Source organism: Tiliqua scincoides, chromosome 3 (assembly GCF_035046505.1).
Source record: "Tiliqua scincoides isolate rTilSci1 chromosome 3, rTilSci1.hap2, whole genome shotgun sequence".
Lineage (NCBI taxonomy): Eukaryota > Metazoa > Chordata > Lepidosauria > Squamata > Scincidae > Tiliqua > Tiliqua scincoides.
Genome location: NC_089823.1, coordinates 79,368,713 through 79,392,416, shown reverse-complemented (window position 1 = coordinate 79,392,416; position 23,704 = coordinate 79,368,713). Strand labels below are relative to the sequence as shown.

General features: G+C 43.8%; 1 protein-coding gene and 1 pseudogene across 2 annotated transcripts; one reads left to right on the top strand and one right to left on the bottom strand.

Annotated features, from left to right (window-relative positions):
* The first annotated feature begins 1,228 nt into the window (after nucleotides 1–1,228).
* On the top strand, nucleotides 1,229–23,468 carry ZRSR2 (zinc finger CCCH-type, RNA binding motif and serine/arginine rich 2). 2 transcript variants are annotated; one of them, XM_066622459.1, is made up of 11 exons: nucleotides 1,229–1,298; nucleotides 3,391–3,470; nucleotides 4,064–4,142; nucleotides 7,398–7,506; nucleotides 8,308–8,394; nucleotides 12,307–12,345; nucleotides 13,268–13,383; nucleotides 19,059–19,272; nucleotides 21,059–21,114; nucleotides 21,326–21,435; nucleotides 22,892–23,468. In XM_066622459.1, exons 1-11 carry the CDS (start codon nucleotides 1,234–1,236, stop codon nucleotides 23,338–23,340), a joined length of 1,404 nt encoding a protein of 467 aa, XP_066478556.1. In that variant the 5' UTR covers nucleotides 1,229–1,233; the 3' UTR covers nucleotides 23,341–23,468. The 2 variants fall into 2 exon arrangements, with proteins under 2 accessions (XP_066478556.1, XP_066478557.1); XM_066622460.1 differs by lacking the exon at nucleotides 1,229–1,298 and adding an exon at nucleotides 1,811–1,876.
* On the bottom strand, nucleotides 8,745–8,864 carry LOC136647280 (5S ribosomal RNA; annotated as a pseudogene).
* Nucleotides 23,469–23,704: the final 236 nt, after the last annotated feature.

Below are 23,704 nucleotides of genomic sequence, written 5' to 3'. Positions count from 1 at the left end.
GTATAAAGTGGCCCTTTCTGCATGCATGTCTGATAAAATGAGTAGCCAAACTGGAAAAAAATATGGCCACAATGCAGCCCCAAGTTAAGTGTGCTTAAGCCTATTGATTTCAATGGCTTTGTGCATGAAGAATTCTAAGTCAGATTGTGGCCTATATATCTTGCAATCTTGTGCAAGTTTTAAAGGGGTCTGATTCCTATAAAGTTAAAATCTGCGGCGAGAAAGTAACCAATTAAAGACCCAATCCCACCCACTTTTCCAGCACCGGTGCAGCCATGCCAATAGGACATGTGCTGCATCCTGTGGAGGGGGGGGGGCCAATCAAGGAGGCCTCCTCCAGGTAAGAGAACATTTGTTCCCTTTCCTCAAGGCTGCAGTTTGGGTGCATCAGCACTGGAAAATTGGATAGGATTGGGCCCTGAGGCTGCAATCCTCTCCACATTTACCTGGGAATAAGCCAAACTGACTATAATGGGACTTACTTCTGAGGAGGCATGTATAGGATTAGGCTCTCATTCATTTGAGAATAGCAAAAACAAATGTAGCATGTACTGTTTTATTAATTAAATAGAGGTGTGTGTGTGTGTTCTCAGAGCCTTAAGAGCTAGTCACACGCAAGGCATCTCTCACATGCAAACGCAATAGAATCAACTAAAACAACCAGAAACAATACAGCACTGGATGTCTGTTTGTTGAATGAATTCAATAATCAGATGCATTGCTACTAAGTACCATGAGGTTTAGAACCCAATCCTAGGCATGTCTACTCAGAAGTAAGTCCCATTCTAGTCAGTGGGGCTTACTCCCAGGTAAGCGTGGATAGGATTGCAGCCTGAGCCCACTCCTATGTATGTCTACTCAGAAGTAAGTCCCATGGAGCTTACTCCCAGGAAAGCGTGGACAGGATGGCAGCCTCAGAGTCCAGTCCTCTGCATGTCTACTCAGAAGTAAGCCCCATTAGAGTCAGTGGGGCTTACTCCCAGGAAAGCGTGGACAGGACTGCAGCCTCACTCCTCGAAGAAGCGCAACATTCTCCACCTGAAAAGTGGACAGTATCCAACACACGTATAGTGGACGAGCCTCTATGACTCCCCCAGTAGGGCCGGAAGCTTCCCATAGTGCCCATGAGACGCGTCACTCTGGTTGTTTTCTTATCTCTTTGGTTGAAATCTTCCTCCCGCTCCAGGGTGGTGGATTTGACGTCACGCCCACTGTCACGTGACGGGATGCAAGATGGCGGCGCCCGTGTCGCTCGTACGGCTGCCGTTGGTGGTCGGGGAGGGGTCGGCGAAACTCAGGTAGGGAGGGGGGTCCGTGTCCTGTCAGCGGCTCCAGAGGTGGGCGCGCGCCTGAGCTCCTCGCAGCCGTTGGGGGCGCGCTCTGTGCGGTGAGGGCGCGCGACTGGGAGGCTGAATGGCACCTGGAGAGCCGAGCGCGACGGGGGGGGGCGGATGGGCGGCAGGAGGGCCTCGCTGGGTGGCCGGAAGTTCTGCCTGGGCTGCAGGGAGCCCTGAGCGCTGCCTAGTAGGCGCTGATGGGGGAGGAAGCAGCCTGCAGGGACAGGGTGTGGGGGGCAGCGTGCCTGCACCTTAAGCAGCTGTCTGGAGGAGGGCGGGGGCAGCTTTCCAACCCTTCCACCTTAAGCTGACCCTGCTAACACGCCCTTTTGCATACTATTCAAGGCATAGAAGGTGCTGCGCCCCCCTTTGTATCTGCTCCCCCTAACCCAGTGTTTCTCAAACTGTGGGTCGCGAGCCCATTTCAGGTGGGTCCCTGTTCATTTCAGTATTTTTTGGCATGTGAGACTGGACACAACCATGGTACATGCGTTTGGGGAGATCCGTGCTCTATGGCAAACTGGGTCTGTGGCCCACAAGTGAGTCAGGACCCAATTTTTGGTAGCTTGTGTAAAAACCGGATAAGGTTGTCGAATGTAAGTCCCAGGGGCCAGATGTGGCCCGCGGAAGCTTTTTACCTGGCCCTTGTCTCTCCCTGCACCACCATCAGCTGCTGAGATGTGCTAAGCTGTCCCATATTTTCAAATATGATCAGGGTTGCTTATTTTCTCTTCTGTCATTTGCAGCTAATGAGTTTCTAAGTGAGAAAAAATGCTCATTTCTGGTTTATGACCTGTTTAATGGCATCATGAATTCTATTTGGCCCGCTGGATAAACTCCTGGATTAGACTATGTGCATCAAGGGTTAAGCAACCTATTACTTGGTGGGATCACTGCTGCCCAATCACCATTGTAGCTGCAGAGGCTAGAGCAGTTGGTAAAGTGAAACTTTTTTGGGGATGGGTCCAGATGCTAAAAAGTTTGAGAACCACTGGGCTACAATGTTAATTGTTCATTAACTATAATGAACAATTATAGTTAATGGGACTTGCTCCTGGGTAAGTGTGGGTAGGATTGCAGCCTAGGATTGCTAGAAATTTTCCTGCTTGATGATGTCATGACATCACTTCTGGTGGGTCCCAACAGATTCACATTCTTAAAAAGTGGGTCCCGGTGCTAAAAGTTTGAGAACCACTTCTGTAACAGTATGAGTTCTGGATGACAAGTTGGAAAGCAGAGAGGAAAGCTCAGGGAATAGGCGGCAAAGGAATGAAAGCACAGAAACTAAAAATGACGGGAATCTTGCAAATTCAATGGATGTAAAAAGAAAACGTGAGGGGTGGTCTTGTTTACATTTCCATTAAGTTGGGACTGTGCCTTTGTTGAAGGAAAGTAGGTCCGAAACAGTAAGCCTTGAAGTCTCTCGTACATAAAACTCTATAAGACTTTTCTTACAATTATAGTGGAAGTGCAAGGTTTTTAAGCCTTTCTAGATAAAAGTCAGGAATCTGCCACATAAAAATTCAGATAATAAGTACCAAATACTGCCCTTAAAAATAATGTCAGGCATATGTATGAAGGGGAAAGGAAGGGAGGGATGGTGCGTAATATCTGCATGTTTAAAATGCAAGTCACTCACTGGAAAACAGAATGTACTGTCAATAGAAAATTATCTCTAGAAAGTCTGTTGTATAATGCTCTTGTGTGAAAGTATGGCTATTGTACATGTGTATAGATAGGGAAAACACAATTCAAACGTGTGGGGAAAATTACAATGATTCATAGACTTTAGGAACTGGAATTATAGAAATTATGACACTTGTGACTCAATTTTGTCTGTTTCTTTTTATATAAGGTTTGTTTTTTGTTACAGGATGTTTTTATAGTCCATAAGACAGTAGGCAAAGCTGTGATTACAATTAATTTGTGTGTTTACCATGTAATCTATTAAGAAAACTCTATAATAAATATTTAGTTAACATTTGAGAAAGTTTAACTCAATATTGGCTGACAAAGTTCCATAAAAATAAAGGAGACTCTCTTCCATCTTCAGCCACAAGAAGTACAGAGCACTTCTGAAGAAGGAAAAAAGAAAGAAAAAGAGACAAACACTAGCAAGACTAAGAGATTCAGGTAAAAATCTTGTTGCTGTTTCCCTTTAAATGTAGCTCATTTTTCATTTCATTGTTGCAGGTTGTTATTTATAATATTGAAGTAGTTGGTGGCAGTTGTCAAATACTACTTAGAAAACTTTAAAAAATTGTTCTTAAACTTGTAAGCTGCTCAAAAATGAATACTATAAAGCAAAGGTTATACTATTGTAGCTTCTTCATAACTGTGTTTCAATAAAATGTCAGGGTTGTGAAGCAAAACTTGACTATTTTGATATGAGTTGAATTTCTTGAAAATGACACTTTAGGATAGGTAGCTTCGCTTTCTTTAACACGAGTGCATAGCTTTAGGTTACTCTTGGATGCTCAAATGCACCTTAGAGGCTTGGGTTTCATGTGTGACTAGGAATGCTTTTCATTGTTCTATGAGGAGGCTGCAGTCATTTCAGTATAATCAAGATCTGGCAAGTGTAATTTGTGACTTTATAACCTTGAGAAGATGTGCCCTGTGCATGCACCAGTGACTGCAGCCTTCAGATGGTGTTGTATCCAGTGTGATGAACTAGTGGTGAACAATACATCTGAAACCAGGCAAACTATTTTATTTTTCTTCAGAAGAAGCAAAGAAGGATGAAAAGGCTTCTGAAGAAGAAGAAGAACTGGATGAAGAAGAGAAACAACTTGAAGAAGAAAGGTGAATAAAAAGGTTTTAAAATAAGTAACCCAATCTTGAGCGTGTTTACTTAGAAGTAAGTCCAGTTGGATTTGCTAGAACTTATTTGCAAGTAAGTGTTCATAGGATTAGATTATGTTCTAGTTTTATAATTCTAATTTTGACATTTGATGTAAAAAATGACACAGGCAGCCCAATCCTGAGCTGTTCAGAGCTGTGGGACCAGGCAGCTCCACAGTGGGCTCCCGCTGGATCCAGCGCCTCCTGCGCTATCGCAGGAGGCTCCTCGGGAAAAGGGGACCTTGGTCCCCTTCCCCTGAGTAAGGGAAGCAGTCCCGCAATGGGACTACTCACTTCAGCGGCGACAGTGTGGTCACTGCTAAAGTGAAGGCGCTTGTGTAGGGCGCACTGGCTCAGCGCCTTCCAAAGCTGAGCCAGCTCTGGCGGGAGCCTGGCGGTAAGCCCTGCAAACATGCCTTACAGCATGTTTGCAACTGTGGTCCGCACCGTGGAGGCATGGCGCAGACCACAGGATCGGGCTCTAAGTTCCCAACTTACGTCTTCTTTTCGATCTGGAGATTTCGTCTGGAAGTTGGAACAGAAGTTGAAACAGCTGGCTCTTGCCAGCTTAGTGCTATTGTGCCAGCAGAAATCACCAGAATAGATGAATTGCACCTGTGTGAAAGTGCCAGTGTGACCATCTGTAACTGGGACATCCATAAGTCATAAATCCATAACTTGGGGATCCAGTATATTTTGGTGTTTTCCTTGGAAACATGACTAACTACAACTTAGCTTTTATTGTAGACATCTCACGGGCTTCTGTTTAGATTATGTACACTAAGTTTTGGATTGCAAAATCTAAAATATTGGGATAAACAAGAAATATAGTTGTGTTACTACTATATGTCCTCAGTCAATACTGTGATTTGATTTATTTATCAGGTTTATCACACATGGTCAGCTTAAATCCTTCCAACGGCCCTGTGACGTAGGTTACATTTAGACTAAATAAGTGACCCAGGGCCCAATCCTATCCAATTTTCCAGTGCCAGTGCAGTCATGCCAGTGGGACACGCACTGCATCCTGTGGTGGGTAGGTAGTCACAAAGGCCTCCTTAAAGTATGGGAACATTTGTTCGCTTACCTTGCACCGGTGCTGCAAAATTGGATAGGACTGGGCCCCCAGTGAGTTCCATAGGTAAAGTGGGATTTGGTAAAGTGTGATAGGTAAAGTCTCAGTCGTATATTAATGCAGATGTGATTCACTGTTATGTTGGCACAAACCAATATTAACCAAACAGTATTCAAACCAAACCAAAACAGTATTAAAAATTGAAATACTGTTTTCTCACTTATAGGATCCTCTCTTTTCCCCACTTGAATCTCCCCCCCCCCAGTTTATTGTACTTTAAATTCAATACAGGTTGAGACTAATTATTTGCGTGGGTTCTGTTCCAAGCACTCACGTGGATTAAAAAAAAACGCACTATAGCAAATCAATTTAGAAAACAAAGTTTCTTTGTTCCAGTGATTGAAAAACAGCATTGCTGACCTTTTGACTCTAAGATAAGAGTCATTAAGAAGACAATCCATCAGCACTTCACTCAGCCCCTCCCTTCACCAATGCAAAATGATCACCTTTCTTTCACATGCTGGGGGAAGGGAGGGGTCCGCAGGAGAGAGAAGGATTGATGGATTGTTAGCCTGCTGCCCTCTCTCTCATTAAGGAGGCTATTGTTAAAGGACTGTTCAGTTTTTAAAACAGATTTTAAAGGGATGCATTTTTCCCCTTCTCCAGGGATCAGCACATTCTTTCTCATTTGTAGGGGCCATTCCTGTTGAGTCAAATCCATGTATAAAAAATCTGTGTATAAATAGGCTGGACCTGTATTAATGGTACTTCAAATTTGTTCTTAACTTAGGGTGCAATCCTATGCACACTTATCTGGGAGTAAGCACTATTGACTACAGTGGAACTTACTCCTGAGTAAACATTTATAGGGTTGGGTTGTTATTGCATACTACAGTGGTTCTCAAACTTTGAGGGAACGTTACTCCCTCAGTAAGTTCTTGTGGGGGAGGGGCTAGGGTAGCAACGCGATCCCCAGGATCATGTCGCTAAGGGGGGCAAGGGGGGTGCTTTGCACTTACTTTTTACAATGTAGGGCTGCAGCAGGCTGCAGGAGGTGCGGGGAGCCCTGTGGAGCCCTCTGCAGAGCTCCCCAAGGCTTGGAAACTGCAATAGAAGCGGGCTCAAAGCACATCCTGCAGAATGGAAGTGCTTTGCACCAGCTTCTATTGGGGAACGTTGCGGAGGGCTGTGCAGGGCTCCCTGCACTTCCTACAGGCTCATGGACCACTGAGCTGTGGCACAGTAAGCAGGAGCAGGGAGGGGGGCGGGGAAGAGGTTTTCCGGGGTGGGGGGAGGGTGGAGAGAGGGCGGGCAGGAGGGGTGCCAGGGGGGAGGGAGCGGTGAGGCAGGAGGCCGGTCCGGTGGAGCTCCGCTCTATCGGATCCTGTCCGTTTGTGCAAGGCTCGACGCCCTACATGAATGCCTTTACCATCAACCTTTTGGTTGGCGGTAAAGTGAGTAGCCCCATTGCGGGGCTGCTTCCCCTACCTGGGGGAAGGGGTCAAAAGTCCTCTTCTAGCAAGGCACTGCCTGTGGCAGGCTAAGGCACACAGGATGTGGCAGCAGCTATTCTCTGTGCCGCTGCAGCCACATGCCCCGGGCAGCTCAGAATTGGGCTGTTAGGCTGCAGTTAATAAACCATAGGCTATACATCAGTCCTATTACAGATTTCTGGAATTATTCTGCAACAGGTAGCTTAAATATTGCAATCTATGCCTCCTAATTCATTTGAGCCTCCCACTGCCTTTGAAGATTAGTCAGTTTACCAATTTGAAACAAAGTTCTAGAATTCTCTTCTCCCTTCCCTCTCTCTCTCCTCCCTCCCTCCCAGCTCCGGGTAATCACTGCTATCTTATGACAGGCCAAGTTCATCCTGTTTCTCAAAGTTTTAAATTGTAAACATTTATGGTTGTACTCAATACTGCTACTAATTTAATTTTGCTAGTGGCTGCTTTAGATTTTTCACTTCTGTATGTTGTGATTTCAAAGTTTGTTGTTTGCAAGTTACCTTAAACATTATTTAAAATTGGAAAGTAGGGTATTAAACAAAAAAATCTTGTCACGCCTGATTGATATTCAGTGGTAGTGAAGTGCAATCTGATATTTAGTGGTGATGAAGCATTATCTGATTATATTCACAGGCAGAAGCTTCATGAGGAATGGTTGCTGAGAGAAGAAAGGGCTCAAGAAGCTTTCAGGATCAAGAAGGAAAAGGAAGAGGCAGCAAGAAAGCGTCAGGAAGAGGAAGAGGTGAATTTATGCTTTGTCCATATGATAGTCAGCCCTTTCTGAACACAGAAAATGAAGAGGAGGGGCGGGAAAGAACCCCCTTCAGTTTACCTCTGACTAACTTTGAAAGTACAACACTAAAATACAGCAGAGCTGGTTGTTATTGATATGTTATTGTCGCGGGAGGGCAATTCTAATTGTCAAGAGAACTTTAATATTAAGAAAATTTAAATACTGCTTTTCAACAAAGCAGTTTACAGAGCTAAATAAATAAAATGGTTCCCTGTACCAAAGGGGATCGGAAGAAACACCAGCAAAGAGCCACTGGAAAACAAACTATGCTGGGGTGAATAGGAACAGTTGATTTCCTTCTACTAAATATAAAACCTGTTTGAGTGAAAGTTAAGACTTCTTCTTTAAGACTGACAGCCCAATCCTATCCACACTTTCCTGGGAGTAAGCCCCATTGACTCTAATGGGACTTACTTCTGAGTAGACATGCATAGGATTGGGCTCTGAGTTTTGTGTGTGAGATGGTGTTGCAGTAGGGAATGAAAAAGAAAATAAAAGATGGACTTTGTTTCTAACGCTTTGTTTCTTTGTTTAATTTTTAGTTACATTCCTTCAATATATCCAAAAGGCACCCATATTGAGATTTTAGTAAAAGGCACCTAATTTTCATTTAATTGGTTCTTTCATTAAATATAAATCCACTACTAAATGTTTGGCAGCCCTAGCAGGGATCCAGTTTTTTAAAACATTTACTTCACATGACTCTACCCTTTTTAGATGACTAAACTAGTCTATGTTCATCTTTTTTAGCAAAAAATAAAAGAAGAATGGGAAGAGCAGCAAAGGAAAGAACAAGAGGAGGAGGAACGAAAACAACAAGTGAAGAAAGACAGAGAGGTGATTCCTGGTCTAGGAGGATAAACACAGTGCATATCCTCTCACAGTAAAAATATTACTTGTTGAAAAGTGCAGCACAACTTTGTGTTGGGCCAGTTAAATAGGCATGGAAATGTCTCTGTTTCTGTAACTCTGTATTCTCGACTGAATACTTATACTATGTTTTTAAGTAACAGTGCAATCCTAGGCATGTCTGCTCAGAAGTAAGTTTCATTAAATTCATTGGGACTTACTCCTAGGTAAGTATGTTTAGGATTGCAGCCTACATGTAGCTTCACCTATTCAAAATACACAATATATAGCTCTTAGAGCATGGTTGGCAACCTTCAGTCTTGAAAGACTATGGTATAAGCCTACAGCACCCGGTATTCCCAGGCGGTCTCCCATCCAAGTACTAACCAGGCCTGACCCTGCTTAGCTTCCGAGATCAGACAAGATCGGGTATCTGCAGGGTAACAATTGCTGCTCCAAGAGGCAAACTGCTACTCTTGTCATAAGAGGCGACTAAACAGACATAAGAGGTGACTAAACAGTCACCGGGTAGATGGGACTTGTCAGCCTGGGAAGGCAGCTCATCTGAGAGAAGGAAAACTCTGATCCCAAACCTCCACTGCCTTGTGGCTACATCCAGTTATGGAAAAGGCTTCAGGAGTCAACCTCGAGGCAAAATCTGGAGCCGGAGTCCCTGAGGCAGTTCATGGCTGACCACAGTCACGCTGACAACTCCTGCGATACCGCTGGAACCAACCGTATTGGCTTCTGCCTTTCCATTGGACCATTTCAGCGACGTGGAGAGGGGGGATTTGCTGCATGGGTAACAGTCTATCCTCCATATCTACTTTACCCAGGCTTCGCGCACTGGAGAGGACACTCTGTTCCAGAACACTATTCAGAGCGCGCTACCAGAGTTTTCCGAGACTGAAGGATGCCAACAAGAAGATTATTATTATTATTATTACTACTACTACTACTACTACCCAGGCTTCGCGCACTGGAGAGGACACTGTTCCAGAACCACTATTCAGAGCGCGATACCATAGTCATCCGAGACTGAAGGATGCCAACAGTATATAGCTCTTGCATTGCTTAGCTAATTATATGCTAACTAATTAAAATGTTATAGCTATATCTGTATTTATATCCTGCCTTATCATTGAGGCTTTGGGGCAATTTATATAAATGCTTATTATTTTTACATATTTTTAAAACAGTAAACAGAATGACTAGAATTATCTCATAAATATTAACCAAAAGTTAATGCCTTTTGGCAGCCACCTTTGTTGTAGCTAGGAGTTGTGATGCACTTTATCCTGTGGGGGGGGGGGGGGGTGGCAGCAGCTGTTGAGTCTTTGGCTAGTAGTTAGGGCCAGACTGCTTTTTCTTGCATTCCTGTGCAATATGGGGTAGCTGGGAGGACTCCTTGTAAATGCAGGGCTAACTGTTGCACCCAGAATTCTTCTGGGAATATGGGGGCACAACCTAATAGTTATGTCAAATGTGACGTTTTGATAGTGAATCCTCTGTAGCAGTGTTTCTCAAACTGTGGGTTGGGACCCACTAGGTGGGTTGCAAGCCAATTTCAGGTGGGTTCCCATTCATTTCAATATTTTATTTTTAATGTATTAGACTTGATGCTCTCATGGTATGTGACTGCATTTGGGAAATGTTACAGACCTGTACTTTGAACAAGCTACTATGTATAATCTTTTAACAGTCATAGACAATGGGATTTACTCCTGGGTAAGTGTGGTTAGGATTACAGTCTAGGATTGTTAAAAATTTTCCTGCTTGATGGTGTCACTTCTGGTGGGTCCTGACAGATTCTCATTCTAAAAAGTGGGTCCCAATGCTAAAAGTGTGAGAACCACTGCTCTGTAGGATAACAGGACATATGTAGCACAATCACTTCTTAAAATTCTTAACCTGGAATGTTACTGCTGCGATTCCTTAACCACTTTTTCCACTCAAAGATGTTACAGCTCATCTTTACGTGACTCGTTCATCAAGACGTATCTTTTTTTGTAGCTGTTGGGTGTGGGGAGGAATACATTATAGATAGCTTATTTTTGTAGGCTGTTTTTCTTTGATCAGGTTAAGAGACCAGATGATCTTTCTGATTTTCCCCTGCTAAGTTTTGTGGTTGGGGCTAACTTCTCTGTTATCTGTACTAATCTTTGGGATTGTTCTGGACAAACCAGTGAAGAGAAGCAGACTGGTTTAGTTATCCAGCAGATAGACAGCCATTTTCAACCACTGTACTGTGGCACACTGGTGTACTGCGAATGGTCCCCAGGTGTGCCATGGGAGTTTCGTGGAGGGTCATTTATTAATAGGACCATTGGGGATATCAATCCCCCACCAACAGCAAGGTGTGCCTTGTCAATTGTCCAAAAACTGATGGTATGCCTTGACAACTTTAATACCTTGTCAGTGTGCCATGAGATGAAAAAGGTTGAAAATCACTGAGATAGGAGAATGTGTAGATAGCATCATAGAATTGGCACTTTCCAGGATTCTTTGAAACCAAAAGAGGAAGGCAGAATTTAAAGCAATGAGCAATTCTCCATTCCTCACTTTCTCAGCAAACACATGAGGTCAAGGAAAGTTGCCAGTTTCTGCTGCTATTTAAAAGCACTGGGAACAGCTATTAAAATGTGAACCTGCTATTCTAGGTAAGGGTTCAGCAAAAGCAAAATAGGCAACATTAATTTAAAAGAGTAAAATGGAAAAGCGTGTGATAGGTATGCATAGTCCAATGGATGAGAATAGAATATTCTTTATTCCCCAGCTTTGACTCTAACCTGTTTCTAATTGATGCAAATAAAAATTGTTTACAGTTTTTGTTGTTATATCTGGCATTTCAAGTCAGATGGGAATAAAAGGGTTTTAAAGAAAAAGACTTAGGGAGGAGCTAGTCAGAAATAAAGATGGTAGCAGAGTACTGCAAATTAGCAAAAGCTAAAAATGTATCCAATACAAGTATGGAGATCCAAGGGAATGCCATTGTGGCTAATCAGATTGTCTGGCCTAATTTAGATTTAGATTGTCTGCCCTTTAGAATTGTCTATCCTAAATTATCTTAAGACCTACTTTCAGATAATAATAGTGGAAAACTAGTAGCAATTGAAAAACTATTTTGGCCAAAGCACTTTTGGACACGGAACAGGGCTCCTTACACTGGCAGTCAGCTAAGGGCTATGAACTCCGTTATATGGGCACAATGTTGATTATGTTCTGCTCAGTCAAAGACACCACTGCATTGATGCGGCAGGTGGAACTGGGCATCCTTGACCCTCTGGACATTACTGAGCAAGCTTATCCAGATTCTAAACTGGTGTTCCTGGGCACATTCCTTCACATCCGAGTCTCTGGCAGCAAATCCTCCAGGATGAAATCTCATGTGACAAGTATTGGAAGGTGAATTTTGTGCCAACCAATTCAAATAGGAATAAAGGCTTTTAAGGACTGAAGAAAACTTGTCTTCCAGACATGTAGACTAGTCCCAGAGAAAACATGTTGTGTATAAATCACTGGAAGAATTACAGTACTTTTATTTGTCAGTAGTGAACATAATAGTTTAACACTGTGATGTATTTTTGCCTTCATTTCTATTTAATTTTAATCTTTATTTCTGTCCAGCTCAGTTTTGGGAGAAAGAATATTGAGTAAGGACAGCAGTCTTGAGAATTATATTAAATAGATAATGTGGAAATATATTATCTTGTACATTATTTTATTTGAATTTTGAATTATATTGCAGAAGTTTTTTTCTCAGTTGTATTTACCAAAGCTAAATAAAACTAACATACTTAGATAATCTTTAAAACTTTACGTTAAGTTCTTAACTAAGGAAACCAGATGATGTGTCTGCATTCAAAGTTTTCACTAGTCCTGTGTTTGCACCATTTATAGGAAGCTGTGCAGAAGATGTTGGACGAGGCTGAAAGTCAGGTATGTTCAGAGCTTTTTCAACTGTAAACGACACACATGAAATTCTGAGCTGCTAATTAGTTTGTATCAGCATTCTCCACTGCTACCTGTATAACTACTGTGTAATGCAGTGTGTTATTAACAGGAACAATGCATATATTGGCTAAAATACTTTTTCCATATGAGAGAGGGTGATATTTGCAGAACTGACAGGGTTTGTTCATATATGTGTTGGATAAATGAATGAGGAGAATGAGCTGCTACTTACTGTCATATAATAAAAAGGAGCATTTGGGGCAATTTAGACTCGTATCAGAGTAACTTGGCAATGTGTATAGCTAGTTCTGTGTGCTGAAAATACTGCAGAAATAGATGTTGAGATACAGTCATATCAAGAGATAGGAAAATTCACATTCTTACATCCTTTTGATTAAATTTCCATATTTTCAGCTAAGTGTGATATGACACTTCTTTAAACGGAATGAAACTATGGGAATCAAATGAAACTATTCGGCTGTCTTAGTTGTCCCCCTGCGCCAATTTTCAATTATTTTAACCATTTAACAGCTTCTATTTCCACAGAAAAATGTTTAGTTACAGAATTTTACTACCAAAATCGTACAGCACTTCACTTGCATAAAAAAATTGAAGATTAGTACTTTATTGTGTTTCAAATTCATTGTATGGCAATGTTAAAAATAATTTTTTGCAGCTCTACATAAAAAATATTTTCAGAAGGTTTTGTGGAGTTGAACTTATTATTTTTAAGTGCAACTCCACAAAATCTTCTGAAAATATTTTTTATGTAGAGCTGCAGTAAATCAGAATTGAATTTTTAACATTTTCATACAATAAATTTGAGATATAATATACAAGTTTAGAAGTAAATCAGTTTACACAAAAACAATATTCTGATAACATTTACAATGTCTTTATTATGCAGCTAGAAAATGGAAGTACTTGGCGCAATCCAGAGCCCCCCGAGAATATAGGAACAGAGAAAGATCGAGCCAATTGCCCATTCTATATTAAAACCGGCGCCTGCAGATTTGGAGACAGGTAAGTGTTTAGTTCTAGTTGGACCTTAGAAATGCTTGCATTTGATTTTTAGGGGAGAAGCATTTGCAATGTTCAGTTCTTTTTCAGCATTTGTCCCGTGTGGTGGCGGGGTCCTCTTTTTTGATTGGAGTCGCCATTTTTCTCAGTTGCAGGCTTGGTCCGGGTGTAGGCGAGGGATTTTCATGTTGCCGTGCAGCGTGTCAAACCAGCGCTGCTTCGGTCGACCTTTCGGTTGTTTGGCATTGACCTCCAATCAATGTTCCAGTCAGTGTTCAGTCCTTGTTAGTTGAAATACTGTACGTTGTTCTCTCAAATAGATGTAATTTGCATATTATGACTTGCAGGCACATGCCAGAAGCCTTAGGAATGGGGAGGTCATTTACACTCACTGACTAGTAAGCAAAGTCAGTATAATGCCTGAATACTCATAAGAACATAAGAACAGCCCCACTGGATCAGGCCATAGGCCCATCTAGTCCAGCTTCCTGTATCTCACAGCGGCCCACCAAATGCCCCAGGGAGCACACCAGGTAACAAGAGACCTCATCCTGGTGCTCTCCCCTACATCTGGCATTCTGACTTAACCCATTCCTAAAATCAGGAGGTTGCGCATACACATCATCGCTTGTACCCCATAATGGATTTTTCCTCCAGAAACTCGTCCAATCCCCTTTTAAAGGCGTCTAGGCTAGACGCCAGCACCACATCCTGTGGCAAGGAGTTCCACAGACCAACCACACGCTGAGTAAAGAAATATTTTCTTTTGTCTGTCCTAACCCGCCCAACACTCAATTTTAGTGGATGTCCCCTGGTTCTGGTATTATGTGAGAGTGTAAAGAGCATCTCCCTATCCACTCTGTCCATCCCCTGCATAATTTTATATGTCTCAATCATGTCCCCCCTCAAGCGTCGCTTTTCTAGGCTGAAGAGGCCCAAACGCCGTAGCCTTTCCTCATAAGGAAGGTGCCCCAGCCCCGTAATCATCTTAGTCGCTCTCTTTTGCACCTTTTCCATTTCCACTATGTCTTTTTTGAGATGCGGCGACCAGAACTGGACACAATACTCCAGGTGTGGCCTTACCATAGATTTGTACAACGGCATTATAATACTAACCGTTTTGTTCTCAATACCCTTCCTAATGATCCCAAGCATAGAATTGGCCTTCTTCACTGCCACCGCACATTGGGTCGACACTTTCATCGACCTGTCCACCACCACCCCAAGATCTCTCTCCTGATCTGTCACAGACAACTCAGAACCCATCAGCCTATATCTAAAGTTTTGATTTTTTGCCCCAATGTGCATGACTTTACACTTACTGACATTGAAGCGCATCTGCCATTTTGCTGCCCATTCTGCCAGTCTGGAGAGATCCTTCTGGAGCTCCTCACAATCACTTCTGGTCTTTACCACTCGGAAAAGTTTGGTGTCATCTGCAAACTTAGCCACTTCACTGCTCAACCCTGTCTCCAGGTCATTTATGAAGAGGTTGAAAAGCACCGGTCCCAGGACAGATCCTTGGGGCACACCGCTTTTCAACTCTCTCCATTGTGAAAATTGCCCATTGACACCCACTCTCTGCTTCCTGGCCTCCAACCAGTTCTCAATCCACGAGAGGACCTGTCCTCTAATTCCCTGACTGTGGAGTTTTTTCAGTAGCCTTTGGTGAGGGACCGTGTCAAACGCCTTCTGAAAGTCCAGATATATAATGTCCACGGGTTCTCCCGCATCCACATGCCTGTTGACCTTTTCAAAGAATTCTATAAGGTTTGTGAGGCAAGACTTACCCTTACAGAAGCCATGCTGACTCTCCCTCAGCAAGGCCTGTTCGTCTATGTGTTTTGAGATCCTATCTTTGATGAGGCATTCCACCATCTTACCCAGTATAGATGTTAGGCTGACCGGCCTATAGTTTCCCGGGTCCCCCCTCTTTCCCTTTTTAAAAATAGGCGTGACATTTGCTATCCTCCAATCTTCTGGTACCGTGGCCGTTTTGAGGGACAAGTTGCATACCTTAGTCAAGAGATCTGCAACTTCATTCTTCAATTCCTTAATAACCCTTGGGTGTATGCCATCAGGGCCCGGTGACTTATTGATCTTTAATTTATCAATGAGGTCTGAAACATCTTCTCTTTTAACCTCTATCTGACTTAACTCCTCGGTTAGGAGGGGCCGTTCGGGCAGCGGTATCTGCCCAAGGTCTTCTGCCGTGAAGACAGATGCAAAGAACTCATTTAATTTCTCTGCCATCTCTAAGTCTCCTTTTATCTCCCCTTTCCCTCCCTCACCATCCAGAGGGCCAACCGCTTCTCTGGCGGGTTTCCTGCTTCTAACATATTTGAAGAAGCTTTTATTATTCCCCTTAATGTTGCTGGCCATGCGTTCCTCATAGTCTCGCTTGGCCTCCCCTATCACCTTCTTACATTTCTTTTGCCACAGTTTATGTTCCTTTTTATTCTCTTCATTAGGGCAAGACTTCCATTTACGGAAGGAAGCTTCCTTGCCCTTCACAGCCTCTCTAACTTGGCTGGTTAGCCATGCGGGCACCCTCCTGGATTTAGTGGAACCCTTCTTTCTTTGCGGTATACACCTCTGCTGGGCCTCTATTACTGTTGTTTTAAGCAGCCTCCATGCACTCTGGAGAGACTGGACTCTTTTTACCCTCCCTTTCAACCTCCTTCTAACCAGCCTCCTCATTTGAGGGAAGTCCGCCCGTCGGAAGTCAAGGGTTTTTGTTAGAGATTTGCCTGGTATTCTTCCCCCAACGTGCACGTCAAAACGGATCGCAGCATGATCACTGTTCCCCAATGGCTCAGTAACGTTTACATCTCTAACCAGGTCCTGCGTACCGCACAAAATTAAATCCAGAGTCACCTGTCCTCTGGTGGGCTCCGTGACTAGCTGATCTAAGCCACAGTCATTTAGCACGTCAAGAAATCCGGTTTCCTTATCGTGACCAGAACACAAATTGACCCAGTCAATATGAGGATAATTGAAGTCCCCCATGATTACAACCCTGTCCTTCCTTGTCACCTCCCTGATCTGTTTCCTCATTTCAAGGTCCCCATCAGATTTCTGGTCTGGAGGACGATAGCACACCCCCAGTATTACATCGCTGCTCAAGCCTGGTAATTTAACCCACAGAGATTCTACGGTGGAGTCGGACCCACCTTCAATCTCTACTTTGCTGGATTCTATCCCTTCCTTAACATAAAGGGCCACCCCACCTCCAACACGCCCCTGCCTGTCCCTCCTGTAGAGTTTATAGCCTGGGATTGCGGTATCCCACTGATTCTCCGCATTCCACCAGGTTTCCGTTATGCCCACTATGTCAATATTTTCCCTTGTCACCAGACATTCCAGTTCTCCCACCTTTGCTCGTAGACTTCGGGCATTCGCATAAAAGCATTTATACACGGAATGCCCCAGGACGGGCTGCTTATTCGCTCCTTTGTCCCTGCATCCTCTCATTGTGCCAAACTGTCTATCACATCCCATCTCCCTACCTTTCCCAATTTCTTCTCCTACCCTGCCTTTGTCTTGTTGTTCTCTAACCTCCCCATCCTCATCCCATAGGGATGAGGAGTCCCGAACCGGATGCCCCTCGGCTCCTGTCGGCCTTCCCCCAGGGATCAGTTTAAAAGCTGCTCTGCCACCTTTTTAATCTTATGCGCCAGCAGTCTGGTTCCATTCTGGTTCAAATGGAGCCCGTCCCTCTTGTACAGGCCCCGCTTGTCCCAAAACGTTCCCCAGTGCCTAACGAATCTAAACCCCTCCTCCCTACACCACCGTCTCATCCACGCATTGAGACCCCTGATCTCCGCCTGCCTAGCTGGCCCTGCGCGTGGAACAGGTAGCACTTCAGAGAACGCTACCTTTGAGGTCCTGGCTTTCAGCTTCCTGCCTAAAAGCCTAAATTTGGCCTCCAGGACCTCCCAGCTACACTTGCCCACGTCGTTGGTGCCGACATGCACCACAGCCGCTACCTCTCCCCCAGCACTGTCTACTAGCCTGTCTAGACGAGAAGTGATGTCCGCAACCTTCGCACCAGGCAGGCAAGTCACCATGCGGTCCTCACATCCGTCGCAAACCCCCCTCTCTATGTTTCTAATAATTGAATCCCCCACTACAAGAAGCCTCCGACCCCCCTCCCGCCGAGGAGTATCCCGAGTACGCTCGGATACGGGCCCATCCCCTGGAGAAGGGATCCCCCCTAGGGGATTGTTTCCCTCCTCTCCAGGATGACGTCCTCCAGTCCCAAGACTTCCCACCCGGGCAGCCGAGGAGCTGCACGCCTGAGGTTGGGACGAAGCCTGATCGTCCCCAGAAGTCTCCCCACGGTCCTCCTCTGGCTGCCTGCGCTTCTCCAGGTCGGCCACCAAGGCTTCAAGGGAGCGGACGCGTTCCCTGAGAGCCTGGAGCTCCTTGCACCGAGGACACACCCATGACTTATGCCCCAGAGGCATATAATCATACATGTGGCACTCGATGCAGAACACTGGATAGCCCCCACCCTGCTGCTGGCTGTCTGACTGCATAGCTTTTTTGTTGTTGTTGTTTTATTTAGGGGTCCTTTTAAAAACCGTACACTGGATAGCAGCCCTTTTCTCTAGGGAAGAGGAAGGGCAGTGTCTGGGGCCCAGGCCTCCTCGCCCTGCTGCTGAACTCGCCCAGATGCTAAACTCTTGTGCCTTACCTGGCACTTAGTTCCCAGAGGCACTGGGTTCCCAGAGGCCACACGCGTCTGCAGAGAGTCTCACGCGATGGCCTGCCTAGCTTTATACTCCTGGCTGGCTCCTCCTCCCTCCTTCCTTCCTGATTGAAAGGGGGGCTGGCCTTCCCAGGTGAGTTTACAAAAGCTCAGGAAGGCAAATGGCTGCTGATGGGCGTGACCTACTCTGCAGGCTCCTGAATGGACTGCTTGGATTAGCCTACTGGGGCTTTTAATAGGTTGGGAATTGGCCCTTCCTAGGTCCTTTCCCTCCTAGTTCTGTTCTCTTAGGCTGGACTGTTTTTGTAACCTCAAGCTAGTTTTTATTTGGGTTTGTTTAATTATTTATTGCTCTCTAGATCCTGTGTCCCAATTTACTGACCTGTTTAGGCTATGTTCTAACTTAGATTAGGTTTAACCTGGGTTAAGTATAGGTTTAATTTAAACAAGTAGAAAACCTGCTTTTCACTTTATCCTCCTCCCTTCCTTCGATTAAGTGCTACCTTAGGTGCAGCTAACTTTCAATTTTGATTTAAATGCCTGACCCTTGGGCACTTACTCACGAGTAGGACTCTGCTCCTGCTCAGAGTAGCCCTATGTACCTCCCTTAGGTGCTAACTTTCAATTTTGATTTAAGGTTGCTTTAAAGGTAAGGTTAAGGTTAGAAGACAGGGAGTTAGAAAGACAAAGCGTTAGAATGAGTACACTTACCTCCTCCTCCTGCTCCTCCTCCTCTCCTTCTCCAAAACTCAGAGGTCTCCTTGCCTTCTCCTCGCCCAGATGCTAAACTCTTGTGCCTTACCTGGCACTTAGTTCCCAGGTATATATATATCCCATACTCCTGTGTGCATATATACTAATTGAATTATCTGCATTCAAATACTTATGGTAGACGGTATATAATGGTAGATGCTGGCAGCTTTAGCAGATGCAGAGTGACTGTGTTTTGTCTGTTGATTTGAAGATGTTCTCGGAGGCATAACTATCCAAGTTCCAGTCAGACACTCCTTATCAGGGGTATGTTTGTCACTTTTGGGATGGAACAATGTAAAAGAGATGACTATGACACAGATGCAAGCCTGGAGTACAGTGAAGAAGAAATCTACCAGCAGTTCCTAGACTTCTATGATGATGTGCTTCCTGAATTCAAGAATGTGGGAAAGGTTATTCAGTTTAAGGTATGAATTTATTAATTGCACAGATTTTTTTACCATCTTTCCCAGCAATGTATGTGATGGTTTAGGTGGAAGGAAGGAGGTGACCTGATGCTGGAGTCCCCATCTTTCCCTGATCTGTTCCATGCTGGGGACAAAAATGGTAACTTGGCTACCAAAGTGAGGATAAAGCCAGGCTAATGAAAAAGAGACTTGGTGCTTGGTAACTTCGCTCAGAGATACGTAGACATAAGAAAAACCCTGCTGGATCAGGTCAAAGGCCCATCTAGTCCATCTTCCTGAATCTCAGAGCAACCCACCAGATGCCTCTGGTATCACTTAAGATAACATGATACCTGTGGGCCTGAAGACACAACTTGGAAGTTTACCTCACACTGAACTTAATGTCTTCATGGAATTAGGTGAAGAATTACTTTATTTTCCCAAGCTTCTTTAAACGTGGGCTGAAATTTTCTTAAAATCAGCTTAATAATTATTATTTTATTATTATTTACTTTATTTATATCCCACCTTTCTCCTTGAAGGGACCCTAGGCGGCTTACAACAATAATTAAAAACACACATTAAAAACGTATGTTTTTACCTTGTTTTAAATTAACAAACATAATAAGTTTAATGAGTACAGGTGTGCGTCACTTAACGACAGGGGTAAGTTCTCCGATTCCCGTTGTTGTGCTTTTAAGTCATTAAGCGAACATTTACTCTAGTCTAGTCCCTTTGTTGTATAAACAGACACTGCCTGCCAGACATGGGCTGCATAGGCTACTGGAGACAGATTGCCTCTTCTTTGCATTAAGAGCCTCTTTGTTGTGTAAACAGACACTCTGCTGCAGGCTGTGGGAGACTTGACTGCCTCATTAAGAGCCTCTTTGTTGTACTTTGACCACCATCATACGTATCTGTCATTAAGTGGAAGGAATCAACACACACCTGTATTGCTGTTTTGAATTATAGTTGAGTTGAGCTGTAGTTGAGTGTGAGCTGCCTGGATGATATTTATACTTGGGGGTTGTGTATATATTAGGTTTATACATAAACTAGGGAAGAAAATGCTTGGCAAAATAAAATCATGACAAGCTTGAGCAAAAAGTCATAGAGAAAGCAGTCGTGTAGATTTCCAGAAGGGTGCAATAGCTGAAATTCTCTGCTCCTAGTATCATCACCCAAAGATGGGAACCCAGGGCAAGGCTTTAATTGAAGATCTTAATGTACAAGAAAGTTCATGTGGGAAATAATAGAAAGCTGATGAATTTGTGCCTTTAAAGCATTGTAGCACTTTTGTGCTATGTGAGCGCTGTTATAAAAAGTGCAATGGGTGGCTGTTTTACAGCCAATGTTAAATACTTATGGCATTCCTATCTTCTGGATTCCAGTCATGGTAAACTGTTTTTTGGGGAAGGTTCAAGGACATGGTGCATCATGGCACCAGTTTGTTATGTGTCAGGGAAGACCACTGACTGCAGAAGTGTGTCATATAGAAGGTGAGATTGGAAATCAATTTTTGGTGGTGTACTAAATAAACATATGAATTTCTCAGGTACTCTGTTGAGATCTGGAAAAGACTACTCGCATTCCAAACAAAAATTAACTTGTACATCCTGTGTTAGAACAGTGGAGAAAACACATTGACCTGTCCAGTAGCAAGCAATGTATTTGTAAATGGCATAAATAAATCATGTAGTATGGACAGAAATGAATGATGTCCTCAAACTAGAAATGTCATTCTAATGACTGAAGTGTTCTGTTCTAGGTCCCGCCTGAATTAATTTTTTCATCTATCTTTTCATAGGTCAGCTGCAACTTTGAACCTCACCTTCGGGGAAATGTGTATGTTCAATACCAATCGTAAGTATTTCAACCTGACCTATAAACGTTATCTGTAAGTGAGAGATCACAAGTTAAACTTCTATGTGCTAAGGTTAATTTGTTTGGGCGTGGTTCATGGATCAGTCTTTCCTTATAAAGCTGGCTAATAATCAGTTTCTGCAATGGCCTGGCTTTAATTTCATTGTTTCTGTGAGGTTCTAATAATACCTTTTTCAACTTATTTTTAAAGAGAACAAGAATGTCAAGAAGCCCTTGCTTTATTCAATGGTCGATGGTATGCAGGGCGGCAACTTCAGTGTGAATTCTGCCCAGTGACAAGGTGGAAATCAGCTATTTGTGGTATGAATAAAGGCTTGTGTCTTTTACTCTGTCTTTTGCATTATTGCCTTAAGTCAGTGGTTCTCAAACTGGTGGGTCACGACCCACCAGTTCGTGTAACACTTCCCCTGTCCCTGTAAGGGGACGGGGAAGTGGAGGGAGGCAGTGACACAATCCCCAGGATCATGTTGTTAAGGGGGGGTGAGTTGTTTGTGCCTGCTTTTAGTGAATGTTTCAAGCCTCGGGGAGCGCTGTGCAGGGCTCCCCGCACCTCCTGCAGCCTGCTGCAGCCCTGCCTTCTTAAAGTAAGTGCAAAGCACCCCCCTCGCCCCCTTAGCGACACGATCCTGGATATCGCATCGCTGCCCTAGCCCCTCCCCCACAAGAACTTACTGAGGGCATAAAGCTCCCTCAAAGTGTGAGAACCACTGCCTTAAGTGCATTCAGCAGTTGTTGAAAGAGAATTCAGCATATTTTCTGATGTTTGTTGCTTTATTATCTAACTGCTGTTGAATACACTTAAGCCAGAGGTTGCCAAACTGTGTGTTGTGACACCCTGGAGCATCACAACGCACTTGCCGGAGTGTTGCAGGATGCTCACCACCCAGCAGGCAGACTTCGCTGCACTGAAAAGTGGTGGGAAGATCTCCAGTGTGCGGTTTAAGCACATCTGCCCTGTCCCCCTTACTGCTGTTTGAAATGGTGTTTCGGACCTCCAAACCCAGAAATATAACTGGCGAGCCCTTATATTTTGGCAACCCTGAGGTTATGTGTGGGCAGGCTTAAGATTAACCATACAGATACTAAAATGCTCTGCAAAGTATAGAAAACAAAACAAAATGCAAGGTTGATTTGAACTTGCCTTTCTGTTGGATTCTGCTGAAGTCTATAAAAAGTGTGCCAGTTGTCTGTGCCAGTGTTCTTCAAACACTCATGAAGCCTCAGTTGTGGGGTTGTGGAAACTTACAAGAACAAAATACAGTGGACCACTGATTAGAGCCCCATTAGATAAAGAAGGAGGCATCTGAAGTGCCCCTTCAAGTATTGGAGATTGTGTCCCAGTCCTGCTCAGGTTCTTAGCAATAAAATAGCTAGTGCCAGGATTCATTGTAACATTTTCTGCTCGCTCTAAGAATATTTGGTTGCAGTGAACAGTGCTGAGAGGGCATTACGGGGGCAGGAAATGGTTGGATAGGGTCCCCGGGGGGGATCGACGGGGGTTCCCAGTCTCATTTTTAATTGGGATTGTGGCATGAAGACCACTGGCCTAAGCTAAATGCTGCTTTGCAGTGATGTGATATATTGATGTGGTTGTTAACTAGGCACTAGTCTTTTTACATATCTTTGTGAGGTGAAATACCATGCAGACAAAAATAAACCTTAAAGTATGCACATGTCTCTGTCCTGATACTATCTGACAGCTAAACTTAAAATTAGTCTTTCCTTTGAAATCTGTTCACCTTAAATCTATTTTCAGGCTTGTCTGAAAGACAAAAGTGTCCACGAGGGAAGCACTGCAACTTTCTTCATGTATTCAGAAATCCCAACAATGAATTCTGGGAAGCCAACAGAGATATTCACATTTCCCCTGAGTGGACTAAACAGACAGGTAAAAACTCTGAAAAGAGAAATAGAGTGGGATACTATGAAGAACATTACAGCAGGTCCAGGAGAAGGAGCGATTCAAGCCCAGATTATTCTTACAACAAAAGAAATGGAGAATCTGAAAGGAGAAAGAGTCATCACAAGCATAAGAAAAGGCACTCTCGTGAGAGGTCAGGAAGTCATGGAAGACGGCGGTCACACAGTAAGAAGAAAAGAGGGCGGAGTCACAACAGGAGCAGGACTCGTAGTCGCAGCAGAAGTTCCTCTCGGTCAAGGAGTCGAGGCAGAAAGCGGTCTGGCAGCAGAGGAAGAAATAGTTGAATTATTGCTGGAGAGTGACTTTTCAAGATGTGTGTATATAACAAACTCTACTGCTACCGGAACTATTGCATACTAGTGACCGTATGGTGTAGTGCTGTGCTCCAGAAATAAAGTTTTTATGCACTGGCCTATTCTAACTTTGTTATAAATTATAAGAAATACATCTCCCAGTGTCTGCAGAACTCCTCTTCCTAATTGTACTTTCATGGAAGTCTGGTGTTTATGCATCCTTGAGTCACTCCAGTGTTACAAGTACTTTAATATAATTGTTCTGATGTTCCACCAAACGTCTTTGAGAGATTTGTGAAAAAATCTAAAATGTGCTTTTGGCCTTTTATGCTAAATCACTTTTTTGGCCAGGTGA

Excerpts from the sequence above, each read along its gene's own strand:
- ZRSR2 (XM_066622459.1), top strand. The coding sequence starts at position 1,234 with ATGGCGGCGCCCGTGTCGCTCGTACGGCTGCCGTTGGTGGTCGGGGAG. Across the intron at positions 3,471-4,063 it reads AGCAAGACTAAGAGATTCAG|AAGAAGCAAAGAAGGATGAA; the intron begins GTAAAAATCTTG and ends ATTTTTCTTCAG. Across the intron at positions 4,143-7,397 it reads AAACAACTTGAAGAAGAAAG|GCAGAAGCTTCATGAGGAAT; the intron begins GTGAATAAAAAG and ends TTATATTCACAG.